Source organism: Anguilla rostrata, chromosome 2 (assembly GCF_018555375.3).
Source record: "Anguilla rostrata isolate EN2019 chromosome 2, ASM1855537v3, whole genome shotgun sequence".
NCBI classification, from domain to species: domain Eukaryota; kingdom Metazoa; phylum Chordata; class Actinopteri; order Anguilliformes; family Anguillidae; genus Anguilla; species Anguilla rostrata.
Window position 1 is genome coordinate 43,021,526 of NC_057934.1, and position 19,173 is coordinate 43,040,698.

The 19,173-nt window shown below is 41.9% G+C and overlaps 1 protein-coding gene across 4 annotated transcripts in view; it reads left to right on the plus strand.

Moving 5' to 3' along the window:
- The first annotated feature begins 2,476 nt into the window (after window positions 1-2,476).
- LOC135248129 (ubiquitin carboxyl-terminal hydrolase 31-like) overlaps window positions 2,477-19,173 on the plus strand; it is a 36,280-nt gene continuing 19,583 nt past the window's right edge. For 3 of the 4 annotated variants that reach the window (XM_064322404.1, XM_064322403.1, XM_064322405.1), the window contains exons 1-4: window positions 2,478-4,130; window positions 16,900-17,037; window positions 17,888-17,979; window positions 18,063-18,155. In XM_064322404.1, the coding sequence (XP_064178474.1) occupies window positions 3,615-4,130; window positions 16,900-17,037; window positions 17,888-17,979; window positions 18,063-18,155 (839 nt within the window). In that variant the 5' untranslated portion in view covers window positions 2,478-3,614. Of the gene's footprint in view, window positions 4,131-16,899; window positions 17,038-17,887; window positions 17,980-18,062; window positions 18,156-19,173 lie in introns of all 4 variants that reach the window. The other variant, XM_064322401.1, reaches the window with a different exon arrangement.

A 19,173-nucleotide genomic window follows, 5' to 3' on the forward strand; every position in this document is an offset into this window, starting at 1 on the left:
TTTCACTTGTGCAGATTTCAACTTGTTCCACATCTAACAATGATTTCCTCACATAGGACTTGGTAATACAGGATATAGTAAGTGTTACTGTACATGGTGCCCTAGTGGCTGGTCTAGTCTTGGAGATACGAGTTGCTGTTGTGTTTCAATTCCTGAAGGCTGAAAAGCAAGCTTTGTCTAGCACTTGACAGCCAAATAATCTAATGTAAAGAGCTAGTCCTTCTCCTGATGGCGCCGGTGTCTGAGAGGAAAGGCAGTTGTGTTGTGCAATTGTTTGACACTGAGCTTGTGACTATGTTTAAGGTTGAAAGTTTAATTCCCAAGCAAGCCATTGTTCCCTAAGCTTCAGTAGCGACATGTAAGATGTAAAACTGTTTGTACAAGGATAAATATCGGTAACTTCACAGCAGATCTCTGTCCACTTATCACTCCCCAGGAGTGACCATAGAGTGTGAGAGACTGAGATAATGACAGCGTGCCAGACTTGCAGGACCACTTGTCGTCGAATGATCTGCAGGCTGCAAATCCGTGCACACTAAAGGCACATTGCGAGTCTGAACAGATTCACACAAGTTCCACACGTGAGCCTTAGATTGAAATCACACTCGAGCAGAGGAAACTTTGATGTAAATGGATAAAACTTGCTGTCTCAAAATCGGGATCTAACACCTGGGCCACGTTCAAGATAAGAAAGGCGTTTCATGATTTGTTTATTAGTGGGAATGGTGCAGAACACTGCAAACTGGTTTGAGTGTACAGATTGTTCGAATCAAACCGTTTTGGATCTTGAACACAGCCCTGATATGCCTCAGCCCTGAAATGATTGCAGTTACATCAATAGGGAGGCTCAATAGTATATTTTATGCTAGATATACAGTTCAGATACCTTTCCCACAGTAGGCCGTTAAATAATATTTTCATTGTACGTTTGGGTTTGTTCAATACTTTGTTGTTAAAACCTGTATGTTGAGATTGCTATATTGTATTAAATTATTGGGATTAAATTATATAGGAATGTACTACTAATACAAATCAGGGAACACAAAGCACCCATAACTCCTCTCAGATTCCCCCCACCCTCCACACCATTCAGTTGAAGGTGCTTCTTTTCCATGTCTGTCTTACTTGTACTGAGTCTTTGAAGTCAGATGGCCTCAGGGTGGATAAACAAGTCAGACTGGATCTGTGTCAACTGTAGAGTGCATCTGGCCCACCTCCTCAGATCTCTGATTTCATCAACCCCATTATCATGAGAGGCCCAACCCAAACGCCCATGGTAATTACACAGGCCCTCCCTCTTTCACTGTTTACCCTCCCCCGTCACACTCTTAACATCAAAACAACCATCTCTCAATGGGGCAAGAAACAAAATGTGTAAAAGCTGTTTACCCGTCTGCACACTTCAGGTAGTCCAAAGCGTGTAGGATTCCCTAACAACTATCATATCCCACACTACTGTTTGTTAAATCATGGTAACGTACTGCATCACACTGCAAATTGTGTTACAATTTTTATTGACCAGCAGTGTTTCCAGTATATATGACTTTGAGATTTTCAAGCTGCATTTGTACACAAATAAGTAAATGTGGTAGGAGCAAAAACTTAAACTGTGAAACTTAAAGTTGGCTACAAATTGTCTGTGCTAACAATGTATGCTGTGATGGAATTCAGCCAGCTGTTAATGGTAATGTTTTCCCTTGTGTTCCACATGATATAACTGTGATCTTTAACCCTGTCTTTATTTTGCAGTCCCTGTTGCTGATGACTTAATGGCAGTATATTCTCTTTTGCACTATTAATAAAACATGATTTTGGACACGTTCCTATGTCAAAGGCCATTTTGACAACAGCACTAACTACAGTTTCTACTGTATCTACCAGGCAACAACTTAATTGGGTGAATAAAAGCAGTAGCCACTGGTTTACTTAACTGTAGTATCGACAATCCTTGGAGACTGAAGAGGCATTCTCATACTGGAAACTTTAAGTGAATCTAGTACCCAAACCAGGTCTAGCACTTTTGACTGATTCTTGGTTGTATTGACTTGTCATGTTCTGCAAATCACCGATGAGAAGATGATAATACTGTTAAGATATGGTGTGAGGAAAACAATAGTCAAGTATTATGATTCACAAGTACTATCTTCCATTTTAGTATAACCAACTAATAGACTAATCCAATTATTAAAACATTTTTGTTCCTCAGTTTCTTAAACAGTTACTAGGCTACACTGGATTTCGGTCGCGTCAGGTTTGTAGTTCATCTCTTACATTTGAAATCTGAATTGTACACATACTTAGTGAACACTGTTCGCCGCTGTGTATTCGTTACGGTGTATTCGTGAAAATTGGAATATCCTATAGAACATTAGACGTTTATTAGAGAAGCCCACTGAGAAGACCCAGAACGTGTACTTCGTTGTATAGCACAACCATCAGCTGTACCTGCACTCCCTGGCTACGTTTGGGTGTGACGTCAGTCGTCACCACCGCCCTGCCTGCAGTGTCAGTGATTTCAGCTGATGGAGAGGGTAGCGGCCTTCGTTGCAATGGATGAGGATTTGGGAGCTGTTTCTGTTTTACGGAAAGGAAACCCCGTAAAAGAAAGCAAACGAAGTTTCGTAAAATAAATATTTTCAACCCGTCAAATGCGATAAGAGTTTATTCTGGGGAAGGAGCTGCTCTCTGTCCGCTGTGGGCTTTTCAGGGGGCTTTCCTGTAGGCAGCAGCTACATTAAAGAGCCTGAACGCTGGGAGCAATTTGGAAGAATTACTCTATCCCACAATGGCAAAACATGAGTGAGTAGCTCGGAATTGCTGGTGCAAAATAGTGTTGTTTGCAACTTAATACATAACGACAAGGAATGTCGTTTGTGGGGTGGAGTAGCGGTATATTTAATAATACATGAGCCGCGTGAAAATTAGCAAAGAAAACTGCCGTATGCTCGCGACGTGTTGACTTTTATTATTGCCTTTGCAATAGTTGACAATGTTTGGAAAATACTCAACGGCACTGTCCTGTAACCTTTAGCTGACTTTAATGTTAACTAACTAAATAGCTTGCTTAATTTCAAGCAACAGCGTTTCATATTTTTCTAAAATATCGAAATGGAATTTGTTACCATTTGCTTGCTTGTCAGGACTAACGTTCAGGGAGATCATTGCTAGCTAGCTAGCTAACTTGTTAGCTAACTAAATGCTACATTTAGCTTGTTGGCAACGTATACTAGCAACACGAGTTTGCTCAAATAGTCTGTTATTCAATCTGGCTATTGAGTATTGGAGATAAAAAGTCAAGGTACAAGCCATGCGAGGACGAACACACTTAGGTGCCCTGATTGGGCAATGCATGGGAAATATTGTAACATATTTGATCTGAAATATTTTTTGTAAAAAATGATTGCTAATCAAAATAGAAACAGACGCAAACGGAAAATTAGTTTTAACAGGGAATGGATCTTGGATAGCTAGCCAGACCATGCCATTGGCGCAGTGAAGTTTTCGGGACCTGGTCAAGCAAAGTGTAGGGGACTTTGACCGGATTAAGTTTGCGTGCCAATGTTTCTGTTTTGTTCTTCAATAAGCCTCCGGAATGGCCTTTAATTTTTGGAACTATGTCTAAAGCAGCGACAAAAGAGAAGAAATCTTTCAGCAAGAAGCTGTTCCGCAGGGGCTCAGTTCGCTCCGTGGGGAGTTTTATGAACAGAGTCCTTAGGACTCTCTCAACATTATCTCATTTTGGCACCGAGGAGCATACTACAGAAGATGAAAAGGACGACGGAGGTTTCACCTCTTTTAAGTTGGGAGGATCTGTTCCTTCGGACGATAGCGACTGTGGAAGTTTTCTATTTGGAGAAAAGGTTCCCGGTGTGTCCGGTCTCAAGAACCATGGAAACACTTGTTTTATGAACGCAATTCTGCAGTGTTTGAGCAACACAGAGCTGTTTGCAGAGTATCTGGCATTGGAGCAGTACCGCGAAGACGATGGCAACGAAAAGCCCAAGTCAAACGGCGTGCTTTTGCAAAGGAAGGGTCAGCAGAGCAGAGGAGAGGTCACGGAGCAACTATCTGGTCTGGTTCGAGCCTTGTGGACTTTTGAATACACGCCACAGCACAGCCGAGAATTTAAGGTATGTGCATTAGACAATCGGATGTAGTCGTGTAAGAAAACAGTATTCAGTAACATTTGTTTGCAGAGATTTATGGAAAACTGGCCATACGGTTATGGGCAGTTTTCCCTAAACTCCTTGCTTAAATCACCCTGTGGTTAGATTTAAGCAATCTTAACTTCTGACGTAGTTTTTGTCATTGTACAGGTTAGTAGACTACTTTGATAGGGTGCAGTTGAAATTTTATGAAACTTTTTGAAACAGTACGTGTTACTTGCTGTAACCCACATAGAACGAATTCTACATGCTTGTCAGGTGACAGAACGTCAAATAATTGTGACTTGACGATTCTTACTGAACCAAATAGTGTGAAAATGGCGATTTAAAAAATAATCTTTTAAATCCATTTTTTACTTTTCTGCTGTTTTTTTTGTTGTTGTTGTTGCCATGAACAACTCACCACCACCACCACACAATCACAAAAATGTGTTTGTTGGATCTCAGACACCATATTAAATGGAAGCAGAGTCTATCCTAATTATTATTTCCCTTTTCACCACCTTTACAGCCAACAATATGAATCTGTAGTGGACGTCTGAAATATCCATTGTGTGCTGTATTTATTATTTCTTTCCCTTGTGTGCTCTATTGTATTGTCAATTATCTGTCTCATGATGTAAATATGTGGCTCGGATATAAGATGAGGGCAAAGGTAGCCCCAAAGGGATTTAGGCTACTAAATTAGGGAAAAAAAATTGAAGCTTGAGGCCTAACATAAATCCTTTTTGTCAGGATTCCTCTGTGGTTATCAGTCTGTTTTAGGTGTGCATCACTTGCCTTCTGGAATGCTGGTTTGTTGTATGAAGATTGGACGGATTCTTTTGAACCCTGAAGAGGCCTGCCCGCTAGTTGTTAATCTATATGAATATTGATGCTGATTTAGGTCTGGCGTCTGGAGGCATGAAATTCCTGCTTATGGACACACACTATTATGCAGTGTTAGAAAAAGATATGGTTTTGGAAACACCAGTTGCCTGAAAAAGTGTATGGGTGTATTTTTTGTTCTTGATTACATCCATTTTTTTTAGAATAAGAAAATAAGTAGGCTAATCTTTAATCTGAACAGTGGTTATCTGCCTAGGTTTCATCATGCGGGTCTAAACTATAATTACTTGAGCCACTGGCTAACTGCTCAGTAGTTTATGTGTTGTTGTATTTGTTCTCTTATTTAGCAATTATTGAGTTTGTGTAGCATTGCCTAGAGCTTGATATTCACTGGCAAGCACTTTAACGCTGAGAGATTATAGTTAGCAGTTTCGCGCTGTGGTGACGAGCAGTGCTTCCAAAGGTACTCAGTACCAGACTCGCATGTACTCCTAAATTTCAGTGCGTCTGAAGTCTTCAATGTGCAGCTTCTGTACCCGTGTACAGCAGTACACAACTTGGTAGGTGGACACTGGCCTCCTCATAATCTATATGAGGTTGTGCCTGTGTTGCATTGTCTCTCATCATGCACCTTGACATTGCTCTCTTGTAAACACAGCAGAACCACAAACTGATTGGCAGTGGGGCCACCCCTCTTATGTCATTCTCTTTTCACACTGAGGGCCACTCTTTCCCAACTTGCACTGAAAAAAGAATGTGCGCTGCAATTTTGCGCCAACATATAGTGCTATACGCACCTAAACGATCCTTCTGGTCTTCAGAGCTCTTTCTCCTCGTTTCATGTTGGTATCCAGAGTCAGAATCCCTTGTGGGGTAATTCTTGGCTGAAAGAACGCTAAATCAATATTTTGCTTCTGCAGCTCCTGTAGCTCCAACAGCTGATTGCTTATAGTAAGTCACACTGGTGCAAAATTGTGGTGAATTTATGCACAATATGTTCTCACTAATTTTGAAAGTACAGTGGCTAACCTCAAGTTTCTAACCTCTGCTTCTCATCTGAGATTGGAAATATGCTAATTGTTATACCCAATTATAGCTTCACAGGAAGTGGAAGTGTTCAATTATTAACGGTGCATCTGGGGATGGTTTTCTACTCATTTTGTGATTAGGTATGTAGGATTTTTACTTGTATTTCTTGGATTGAAATAAGTTTTATGTTGGACTGTGCTTCTGCTAACTGAAGGAGAGGACTGATTTGAAGTTCATTTCCTGTACAGTTTTAGCCTACATGTAGGCCTAAATAGTTCTATTTATTGAACTCAAAAATTTGCTATTGAATTTATTACTGAGGGGCAGTGAACTTAATTATAATAACAATAACAACAATAATAAAATGTATTTATTTTTTATTTTTTTGATCTATTTATAACTTGCTACCATAGACTGTAGAAACAAATTTGGACAAAGTGACTGTCACATGACCCATTTGACTTTCCATGGGCTTATAAAACCGGGAAGTGCAGTTTTCATCCAAGTTGGAGCCAGTGACCGCACAGTAGGGAAAAGGGGGGAGACCCTTATATGGGATACCCTTATATGGTCATGAAGTCCGAGTCTTGCTCGTTCACTAAGCATCAGCTATCATAGTTTGTTAAAAGCATCCTACGTAAAAGCAGCTAAATTGTCATAATAACGTTAACTGGCTAGCTGTGGTAACCAGCCCTATTCCTGGAGATTCCAACCCTGACAAAGCACAGCTCATTCAACAACTAGATATTGTTGAGCTGCTAATTAGTAGAGTCAGGTGTGCCAAATTAGAGTTGAAATGAAAACCTACAGGACGGTAGATCTCCAAGAATTTGGTTGGTTACCACTGCTTTAGGATCTGATGTGATATAACTGCATAGCTAAACATTACATATGTCAAATCACATCTTAAAAAAACAAATAAACAAACTTACAAAGTATGGTTTCTGACACAGCCTCTTAGCTACAAAGTAATTAAAGTTACAAGTACTTACTGGGGATAAAATGGCCAATTTACTACAAATATAGATGTGACTTGATTCAGGATCCCAGAGCTTTCCCCTCACATCTCCTAGTTGGCTCAGTCTTTTTGCACAGGAGGACATAAAACTTAAAATCAGGTTCATAAAACAAAATTCAGGCATTGTTATTTGTGCAGCCCACCATACAACAACATTTCGGCATTTTTATCATCTTGATAATCCACTGCTAACTAGGTTATATAGAGTGCAATGGATTGTTATCCCCCTTTGTGGGGGTGTGGCCTATTGCAGGCGTGTTGATGTATATGTATTACGTAACCAGTGGCATGGATGTAAGCACAGCAGGTCCTGTTTGGTGATTACAATTCTTTGCCTTTCACTCATTGAGAATGCCATTGTAAATATGTTTTCAGGATTCGATAAGCGGATTAGAAATGCACATTTCTTAACAAATTCCGGTTTCTTGGAGATTTGGAGCCGGTTCTGAATTGGAACTGGCTCTCGATACCCAACCCTCTGCAGACTCTCATGTTTCAGGAACATGCAGTATATCTGTTCAAACCCTGTCCTGCAGTTGCCAACATGTCCATAGTTGCCCTTAGTTAGCTTTGAGTAGTTTATGGCTGAGACCACATTAAGCCTCAGCATCCTTCTCCTCCTTGATCAGGTTTAATTCTGTTGGCTTTGCTCTAAATTATTCCTGACGGTCCCCTAAAATATTTTCAACCTGTATCTGGTCTGAGAGGCCTGTCTGCTCAAGTATAAGGTGTTCTCGTCTAAGGAGATGTGATTAAAGCGATGTGACACTTGCTCTTAAATGCCTCAGTGTTAGAGTGCCCTGCCAGTAAATTGCTTCATGATATGTGGTTTCAGGATTTGGGCAGAATAGTTGCTCGGAAGAAGCGGGAGCAGAAAATCCATACCCAGCACATTGGTGTGCAGCAAATCAAAACTTGCAGCAACCTTTTGGTATAGGCGTATATGTAACACAAATGTGCACGGCACGGTTTTGAACTCTTCCACTTGGCCTTTTGTTTTCCACATAGCCATACAAGGTAATGGTTGCGTAAATAAATAAATGTGTTTTTAAGTGCCGCTGCTGAGCCGAGGCCGACCGCAGAAAATCCAATAACTCTGTATAAATAGCGCAGTTTCAGCGTTCTGGAGGATTTACCGGTCAGTCCTGTCTTCCACTGCTTATTTAACTCCTCGTATTGGCCAGCTGCCTGTGCTTGCCTTTGGACCCTCCAGTTTAGATGGTGAAATGGATAGACTGTGTGCGTGTGTGTCGTCTGGGTCTGCGTGTTCTGGTTCATGTACTAACTACAAAAATGAATAGACTTTACGCCTATTCGTAAATGTATATTTTACTTTCTTTGCCAGTTGCTGTCATTAAGGAAATAAACCTTTGCGAACAGGTTTGGGACTTGCTGCTATTTTTATGTTTTGGTAACAATATGGAAAATATAACAATTGGAAAATATAAAGATAAAATAAAATAAAGTTTCACTTTTTAATTGTAAATTTTGCCCATTTTTATTTGTTTTTCAGTATTTCCTGGGCCAGTGCACCAACTAGCCTGAACTCACTTTTTATCATCAACTTTCTTCTTTCCTTTTCAGATTCTTTCTTTTCCTTTTTCTCGTGTTTTTCTTTCTTTTGTGCTATTACTGGACGAATCAGCCATTTCCCTTTAGTACTTTGGTTGGAGTAGGTTGGTAATACATTATTGGTGTGACAGGTTATGAAAATGGGGCCCCTGTGAAACTCCTATAGCAATGGGTGATATGGATACAGTCTTTGTCCTTGCCCACCCGCACCTGACACCCAGGACAGTCACAGTCTCTCTATGTCATAATGGCACTGTTCACTGGTACAAAGTGATGCATTGCCATATTTTAAAATTTTCTGAATTGTCTTTCATAGGAAGCCAGTGCCACTGAGTCTACAGATATGAAATACAGCATACTGAGGCAATTTTGTCAATGAGCATATTGTTTAGCATTTTTAGCCATCTGCTAGATTTCCAACATTTGGCCTATTGGTGTTAAATTGTCATCAACAAACTTGCCTAGTTTTGTGAGATTTTAGCCGCGTTTCCACCGCAGGAACTATACCCCGGAACTAGGAACCTTTTGAGGAACTCAGTGCGTTTCCACCGCAGGAACTAGGGTCTAAATTTAGTTCTGGGGGCTTTGTTTTACCCCCCAAAACGTTCCTGCTCGGGGGGTAGTACTTTCCGAAAGTACAGGAACCTTTTGGGTGGAGATTGCAGCGCTGAACATTTCTGATTGGTCGAGTACTCGTAGCATTTGTGTTGTATTTATTTTCCGCCATTACCCGCCATGTTTGAAAATATGCAGCGGCAAACCAATTTATTTTCATAATAACTTCAAATCAAACTTGTATGTTATGCGGCGCAGTAGCCTACTTTTGGTTATAGCCTGTCAACGTCTTGGGATTATAACGTGTGCTCTTCTGTTCTTTTCTTGCTTTAGTATTCGTTTTATAAAATGCTAAGCATTCGTGCTGGGACAGCATATTACGTAGGCTACCAAAACATTCAAACGGATTAATTCGGTTGCTGAATATTTTCTTCCGGATTTTCTTTGTTAGCCCGTTGTAATTGACTCAAAACGTTTGATACAGTTATGTGAGGTATGTGATAGTTCTGCATAATTAACATTGGTGATGCAGTACAAGCAAACTGGAAATCACCTTCCGCACTTTTTATCCGGGTAAAATAACAGGTTAATTCTAGTAATCTTCCCTTTAGCTTTTTCAGACTGCCGTAATTTTACTCAATTTTACTGCCATTTTTCAATTCCACGAAAAGACCAGGAAGACTATGGACTCATTTATGGTGCATGGTTCGCATCTGGAGGGCACACTTCGCTGCTCGGCTAGCAGTAACTTCGAAGGAAAGCAAACGGTGGCTGTACCACTACTAATTTACATTTTCACGCAAATCCGAGTTTTCGTTCTATTCTTGACATTTTGCGATTAGCCTATATGGAATTGACGACGAGAAAGTAATAAAACAGCAAATTGTTTACAACGTGTGCATGTTTTCTGCTGTTAATGAATGTGTTTGAGAGGATATATGAAAATCAATAAATACAAAAGTAACCATATATAGTCATTGTTGGTAACCCGTTGTATATAAGTGGAATAAACCCCTCCGGGCTGTCCCGGTTATTAGAAAAAAATGTAGGCTACTTCGGTGGTGGTATGGGGTAACAGAAGAAATCATATGACAGATGGACCGACGACAACGTCAGTGGGCTAATTTGCCTAATCTTCGCGGTACTTTAGACCCCGGTGGAAACGCAGACAACCATTGGCTGAAGGAACCTTTTAGTTCCTGGTAAAGTAGTTCCTGGGACTGAAAGTTCCGGGTAATTTTGGTGGAAACGCGGCTTTTGAGTATCCCAGGGGAGTTTGTAGCCATTTTTAATTACCAGCAGGAGGTCCTTTTGCATCTTCTTGCACTTCTTTTTGCTCTGAAAGGGTGTAAAAATATCTATTGTCACAGATTGTCTATTGTTAATAATAAAAATAATAGAATAACAAAAAATGTGTTGATAAGATTTGTTAATAAGCTTACAGAGTCTTGTTAAAGTGCAACACCTGACAGGATTAATTACACTCCCTGGGACGCAGTCAATGGGCCACATGCATTGGCAGGCATTTTTGAATAATTTTGCCTGAGTTGGCATTATTATCTCCTGCTTCCTAACATGGCAAAGGAGAGATACAGCATAGATGAGCTATTAGGTGCTGGCACAGACATTAGGCACCATAACTCGATCCTTTAAAATTACATTTGGCCCTAAGATTTACCTCTTGTAATTGCTTTGGCTCCAAAGAGGATTAATTTCTTCTTTTCTTCTCTTTTTCGGGAGCAAGGCATTGGCCTGGTCTCCTTACTGTATCGAATGAGAGGCCGAACCGTTGTGTTGTGGTGCTGATAATTGATGACCAGATTGATTGACATAGCCTACTTGCGGTAGGCAGTTTCATTGCTGTTGCTGTTGGCTAGGGACAGGCCCACTGTGCTGTATGCTACCGTTTGTTCTCTTATTAAACCCAGCAGGAAAGAATCCTCCTTCAGAAATCCCTGTAAAAGCCTGGTTGAATTGCACATTACTTGGCAGTATATCCTCCCGGGAAGCTTCCTGCTCTGCTCTGCTAAATGAGAAGAAGCTAATCTTCTGCTTCCTGTTTGTTTACACATGGACGTTCTCATTTGTTGTTGCTGCGTGTCCTGTAGTGCTCTTTCCAAGGAAAAACGTATTGAACCCACCCATCTTAAACCCGGCTTATTCCTGTCATTGTTTCTATTTCTGCGCGGTGCTCTCCGCTGGTTGCCAGCCAGAGTTGGAGCTGTCTTCTTTATTATAGATTATCTGCCCTCCAGTGTGCTGTCCAGCCCCATATTGATGCACATGGCCTTACAAAGCAGTGCAGTGGACCTGCTGCCAGCTCTACATGCTTTTTAACACTTAAATTTTTAATAAAAAAAATAATATATATTTTACCTGCAGTTGAGCATCTTGGGGTCATATAAGGTCTCCATTGGTCCTAGACCACATTTGTCTCATAATTTTAACCCCTCTGAAGTCCTTGGTGTAACTGGAAGATTTTCAATGACTGAGCACCTTGGAACTGTAATATTCTTCATGCCACAGGGAGTTCCATAACTCTGCTCCAGTATTAAATTCAGTGTTATATTTTTGCAGCTTGATCTCATTTTGCTGTTCAAAGACAAGTTCTCTTTGTGAGGGTAAGGCAGGTGTGTGCTACGGTTCGAGTGGTGATAAAAGAGAGACGTATTGGTGGCCTGAACTATCATTTTGAATAAAGCTACCTGTATCCCTTTTTATCCTCCGGAATGTGGATTTTGAGTCTTATGGTCGAGACATAACTTCGGTCAAATTAGTAAAAATGTTGTAGATGCAGAACTGATACTACCCTTACAGACTGGTATTAATGCAGTGCCTTACAGGGAACTGCAGAAAGAGCAGAGAGTCTGGGATTGTTCAGCAGTAGGCTTGACACCACTCTAAGTGCACTCTAGTCAATAGACAAAATTACAGCCCTGAATTGGTTGAATGGCCTGTGCTGTTCATGAAACTTCAACTGTGCTCACTTTCATGCCTTTATTAGGATTCTGTTTAGAAACTCTTAAAACAGCAAGATTGCTGGACCATTTTAATACGTAGGCTTTGTACCAGATTACCCTAACATGTCTAAATAAATCTACCCACGGAGTTTTTCCTGAATAAATAGTGAATATTCTTTTTGTTTGGTTTAATGGTCAAAAATGTGGTTGTGAGCCACTGCATCTGTGGTTTTTGGCATGTAAGGAACTGCTTACTTGAACATATCCATTTATGTGATATTAAACTCGGTCATACATTTTGACCAAAGCTCCCCTCATAAAGTGCCTGTTGTTATAACCTAATACAGCCAGACGCAAAAAAGATGGCTTGATTACTTTTAGACTCCCATGGCCTGTGGCTATGAAAACATTGTCCAGTTGTTGTGTTTTGTACGTATTTGCCCGGACTGGAAAAAGTGGTGAAAGGAAGGCCTGTATGGAGAACATGGCTTCTGCTCAGTAAAAAAAAAACAAAACACAAATTGTGACAATATTGATCATTGAACCTTGTACTAGGTGATTTATAGAATCAGCACAAGCTCAGAAATGCTACAGTGGCTTCAATGTCCCCTTTTATTAGTATTTTATTATACAGTGTAGTTTAGCACAGATTCTCTTCCCTTGATCTTAATCCTAAATCAGTAGTGACATGGCTGCAGGAAGCCGTTCCCATAGACATCACTGAAGGCTTAATGCTTATCTGAGCTCCTGCAGCCCCTGTTGTTGTATGCTCCCGGATTAGCGCGTATTTCTAAGAGCCTCTGCATCTCCAGGCCAAAATTGAATGTGCGTTTAAATAATTTTATATTGGCCGTTTTGCATTGTACATCCCCACGTTTTTTATGCTTGTGGAAAATTCTGTAGTAAACTCCGGCGGTTGGACCGATCATAGCAGTTTCAGTTTAAACTGGCACCATGGATTGTAGGTAGTGTAATTTAAATTAGCCAGGCCTGTGCCACCTTATTTAATGTAGTGCATTAACCATTATTCTTCATCAAGCAATGGCATGGAGGCTGAAAAGGCTTTACAAAAAAAAAAAACCCTACTTCTGTGGGGTTCCATGTGACTTGTTTTCTTTCTTTTTTTTGAACTAATGTTTTTAGCACCTAGCAGACAAGGAACTATAGCTGTAAGCTGAGCTGTGGCATTAGCTGACTGACTGAGAGTCTACAATTTCTTCTTAACTAGGGGTTAAGTTGGGCTGCCATTGTGGCCCATTGTTCAGCCCAGTGATGCTGTAGTAGTATGTGGCCTGTTGGGTGTAAAGTACTCATGGACTCACAGGTGATTGCACCATAGACACACACTTCAGCTGCATGCGCAATGTGGTGAGGCAAAAAATACTTGAGTAACTAAGGACAGGCATTTTAAGGACACTTTCCCACCTTATGGACTGATTTTAAGAGACACCAGTGTCTGTGAACTGCAGTGGATTCTGAGTACAAGATCACATCTTATTCCCGTCTCCCCAAGGCAACTCTCAGTGTTGTCAAGCAGAATTCTCAAACTTGTCATTTGTGTTTTGCAATCACAAATGAGGTGTATTTGAGATAGAATAAAAGCACAATTTAAGTTAAAGTAAGGAAACTGAAGTATAAATAAAAAAGATGATAGCTGTTGTCGACATTATTTTGCAGAGAGAAGTGGAAGAATAGAGAAAATCGATTCAGCTTTCTCATCGGTGGAGACCATAAGTATTTTTTATCGAGATGAGGAAATTTTGTTGGGATGATTCCAGAAAAGGAATGAAAAAGTTTAATGAACATTTCGATAATAACTGATGGCTGATAAATTAAGCTTCACATTCTGGTTTCACAGCATGTTCTTTACATTTCCGAATGTGCCCTCATAATGTCAGTCATACCTACCTATAATGAATTGCTAATTTGCTATGTGTAGTGAATTTGCTTTGGTACTATTTATAGGAAGATTGTCTTGTAGATTTTGCTGATTTTATGCCATAATATTTCGGCCAGTGATGCGAGTAAGGTTATTTGTTTTTTTTTAATGCTTGGTACACTATATTGATGATGAACGGTGTTACTGCAATTATACATATTCTTTAGTTTTATCAGTTTCAATAGTTGCTTAAGACTCTATTTAATTTTTGCGCTTCAAACAATTCCTACCTTTCCACTTGGCCTCTGGACTGTTTACTATCCCTCTCTGGATGACTTTTATCCATCTGTCCAAACTCTGTGCCAGTCTATTTAAAATACTCAATGTTGTTTTGTCTTCTAAGCATTACCTCAGTGTTGACAGACCAACATGCTGGTAACTAATTGCATTAGTTCATAAGCATGACAAGCCTCCCCCAAGTCTGCACAGTCTTTTTTCATGGCGCTGTGAATAAACCCCCAGAATCAAGAACTTATAAACACAAAATAAACACTTTATTCCCGAGCGCTTTTTTATGATCTCTGCTTGAGAGTAAGGTTCATTAAGTGGTGTGTTGGAACTAGGTTTTTCCCCAAGGTGTTCCCTAACTACCTCAAAGAAAACTAACTGCCAGTATATCAATATCATATCAATACCCCCACTGCGTAAGGACTTGCAACCCTCTGATTTTAAGTCCCAACCACGTGACTTTCTCTTGACTTCAGGAAAGTAGTCATCGCTCTCTGGGAGATAGGAAAACAGAACACAAAATGTATGTCAACAAGAGATAAACATTACCCTCACCGTTTGGGCTACTACTAATAAAAGCTAAAAACAATTAAAATGGGGTTATCCAGCCAAGAATAAAGGAATATTTTATTGACTACTGTTACAACAGGCTTAGTTATTCCTGTATTTTATTTTTACCTGCCAAGATGTCTGGTCTGAATTAATATAAGCTTATAATGGGGGAAAAGTGTCCTTTTTTGGAAGTAGTTTGTTGTCTGATGTCATCTGAAATGCTAACATGAATTTGAGGGAACGGAATAAATATAGTGCATTGACCCAAATTACAGGCTGCCTTTTCAAATATGCGAATCAAGTCCGGTCGGCAAGTTTGGGCATCTTTCTACATTTTCTGGAAGAAATAAAATCTGGCCCAGCGGAAAATACAACCACGGTATTTCATCCTATTATATTTTCTTCTAAAATGTAGTATACATGCAGTAGCCTAACTGTTATAAGCAGAAACTCAGCATTTTCTTGTGGTGGCCATTAATTGGTGTATGATTCGGTATTCCAATGATACAGCCTGCTCTCTGCTTTGTCAGATGTATTTGAGCTCAGGAATGATTGAGGATGTGTATGAAACGCATGTATGAATATTACTTTTCCTCCACAAAGATTTAAACAAATTGAAAAGATTGCATTGCTCAACATACAGACAATCAAGATAAGTAGATGCATTTACGGATATTCTGCCTGACACTATATTATTTCACGAAAAGGAACGACACACTCTTCTGCAATGCTCTGCAGCAAAGCCATGTACTTAAATGTATAAGATGAATAATTGTGGTTATAATTAGCATGGCTGGGCCTTGAGTGAGTGTAAAATCATTGAATGGGCTTTCGGTAAAGCACATGGTCCCACCCCTCTGCCTAATGACTCCGCCTCTCCATCACAGCCTGCACAGTGGAGCTTGCTTGCCCTGAGGAAATGATGCCACAGCTCGAGCTCTACTGATTACTGCAGCAAATAGCAATAGCTACATGTGTGCATTTTCAACATACATGGTGCAGATCTCTGAAATGTGCTTACATCTTCCTCACATCATACCACTCAGTTTGCTGTGCCTGGGCTTTAGAAGAAAGCAGAACTCCTGCATGTCTGGCCGCCTTTTTCTGTGTGGTGGCAAACCGGTGTCAGTTTCACTATGTGCAACAGCGGTTGAAAAAGTGCCTTGAGCAACCATGCTAGGCCTGGTAGATTGCTGTGTGCCCTCATCTGGCCACCTCTGTATCTAGCCTACTGTTTACAGATCCTGTTTTTACTGAAATGTGGTTTTAAATGATATTGGTAGCCATTAACTCAAGATCTGTCTCTTTGAAACTAATAGGGGCTTGGCCAGAGCCATTCAGATGTGTTTTAAGTTTTACTTTCTAATGTTACCTTTGTATCACGTATATTGATATACATTTTACATTGTTGAACAGGTCATAATTAATTTAGTTTACTCTGTGTGGTACTTGGTTCCAGAAAATACATTTTTACTTTTAAAAAATGTTTTGGTGCTCAGTACTGTAATGCTCCCACTCTATCGTGCTATTAAATGCACTATTGTATTACAGAGTTTGTATGTTTATCTACAATTAATATTACAATGTATGTTGATGTTAACTGTCTTCCAGAGGTTCTCCTAGAAGGCTGATATACCCACCCTCCTGTTAAAACATTTTCCATCATGCATTATCCTTCTTTGCTGTCCATGACAATTACTCTGTGATGTTGCTTTTCTAATTAATACACCTATTACCTTTGTGACGTTGTTAATTGTTCATTGTTAAACCATCCAGTAGGCTACGCCTCTAACTCTGTTAATTGTTTGACAACGCCTATAACCTCATGTGATGAGCTAATTGCCTGATAGCCTACAGGTGTCGTACCACCTTCTTAAAATGTGCTTCTTTTTTGTGCTCTCGATACGCCCTGATGAAGGTCTCGTACCCAAAGCTTGTCATTGTCATTAAAAAACACATTCTTTGCAATACCCTCAGCGTGCCCTCAGTCTTTTATTGCACTGCAACGCTCCCGCTGACAGTCCCGTGTCGGGTGTCCTTGTTGTCCTGCAGAACGTCGTGTCGAAGAGCGCCCTCCAGTTCAGGGGCAACGCGCAGCACGACGCCCAGGAGTTCCTCCTCTGGCTTCTGGACAGGGTGCACGAGGACCTGAACAACATCATCCACCCCAACAGCAGGTCGTCCATAAAGGTAGCCTGGGAGGACCGGTCCCTGTGCGCCGAACCTTTGACGCCTTCCTGTTTGTTAACACCTTTGTGCGTTTAGATGAACCCTGTGACTGCAGTAGCTGTTGAATGGAATGCCAGGGAGGCCCACGCATCCAGCGGGCCGCGTAAAGGGCTTTGCTACAACCTGCGCTGATTTATTGGCCCGGGCTGAAAGCCAGGAGCCCGGCGCGGGGCGTGAATCTGCCTGGAGGGAGGGAACGTGGGCAGGGACGCTGTGGCTGGGCTGCGTGTCGTATATCGCGGGCCGTTGGCTGATTTACGCCCCGCCGTTAAGGAGAGGCAGCCATTGTTGGTTTTTATCACCCACGCTCGGTCGCCTGGCTGTGGCACGTTTCTCCTCGGTGCGCTCCGAAAGGACACGCCCCTGAGAAAGAGTGGATGAGGGATATGGGGGGGGGGGGCAGGGGGCGCTCCCGGATTAAGACCATGGTATTGTGCTGTCTGTGGATTACTGGAGGATGCCGTGATAAGCTAGGCTGTCCTGTCCTCCAGCTCTGGGCCCCCCCCCCCCAGAGGAGCTCTGCTGGCAGAACGGCGCTCGTGTCTCAGAAGCTCACGGGCCGGGAGCAGTTGGTGGGCGGGGCTCTACGACACTGCTCCGAGTCTTTGAGTTACGATCCAGCCTTTACCCTGTCCTGTAAATCAGAAGACGCGCTGGAGTGCGTGTTCCTTTTGTTCTGTGTTTGCTCCGGTGTTTCTTTTGAGGCAAATTAATTGGTTCTCGTCTGAACTGTGGCGAAGGCCGGTCCCTGCAGCTTTCGCTCTTCCCTCTGACCGCGCCCGCCTGACGCTCTCCCTCCTTCTCCCATCAGCCCCCGCTGGAGGAAGATGACCCCGCCTCAGAAGGGCCCTCTCTTCCTGTGGCTGGCTCCTTCGTGCAGGAGCTCTTCCAGGCCCAGTACAGGTGAGGCCTGCTGCTTCAGCCCCCACTCCCACCCCCCCCGTCACTCTGCCGCTTGTGCTTTACCCTCTCGTCTCTCCTGCCAGGTCCTCGCTCACCTGTCCCCATTGCCAGAAGCAGAGCAACACCTTTGACCCCTTCCTCTGCATCTCTCTGCCCATCCCCTTGCCTCACACAAGGTAAGCGCTCTATAGGTGAGCTGGCTGTACCAGGCCAGCATGTGTGGAAAACCTTGAGGTGTGCGTGTAGCCCTCTATCTGTTGGGGGATTTTTGCTTGACCTGTGTCTCAAATGGTCCGCTAGTTCCCAATATAGTAGACTACCTAGGTGTCAGCCATTTTCCAGAAATTGGCCAACACCCAAGTTAGTTCATTATATGGGGAGCTAGTGGACTATTTGAGATACAGCCATTGCTATTTTAAAGCATGCAAGTATCCTAAGTGCCCCAATTTCCTTATGTGGGGGGGGGGCAGTTTGGGTTTTTGCGGTTCTCCTCTACCACAAGCTTTAACTCCTCAGTCCACCACAGAGCTGACCACTGTGGAGGGGAACACCTATGGTCACTGTTTCAGGAATGAAGCCCTCTGGGGTTGACTGTAGTGACTATGCTATTCAAACTGCTTTCATTTTTTTCTACAGCTTAACGTGCCGTACAGGCGTACGCCGAGCGGCACAAATTCCTCAAAGGCCGTCCAAGACCGCTGTCACGAAGTTTATAAGAGTTTATAAGAGCTGTTGTAAAAATAAAATAAAAAAACCTTTTAAGCGCAGAAATTATGGCTGCCGTTGGCGTGCTTGCTCTCACGGCGGCTGCTGGAGCTGTCACACCGCGTGCTTTTATCGCCGCGGCGGCGTCTCTTTCCGTCCCTTCCGTTGTTTATCTTCGTCTCCGGAGAGCGCCGTCATAAACGGCGGCCTCTCTCTCTCTCCGCGTCTCAAATTAGCACTTTTATCTTTCCGCAGAGCTGATTTCTCGCCGCTCGGCTTAAGTTTCCTGATTGCGCGCGGATGCTATTTTAGGTGGTAAAAGTGGGGGGGCAGGGGACAGAGTGTTGACGTCGAGCGCCCGTTGTTTTCTGAACTCATCAACTTTCATGAATAATTGAACTGAAGGTGAAATTAAGGATGGTGTGGATACGTAGCGTATTATGCCTCCGGTACATTAAATTACAGGTGGCAAAACGGTATTTTCAACTG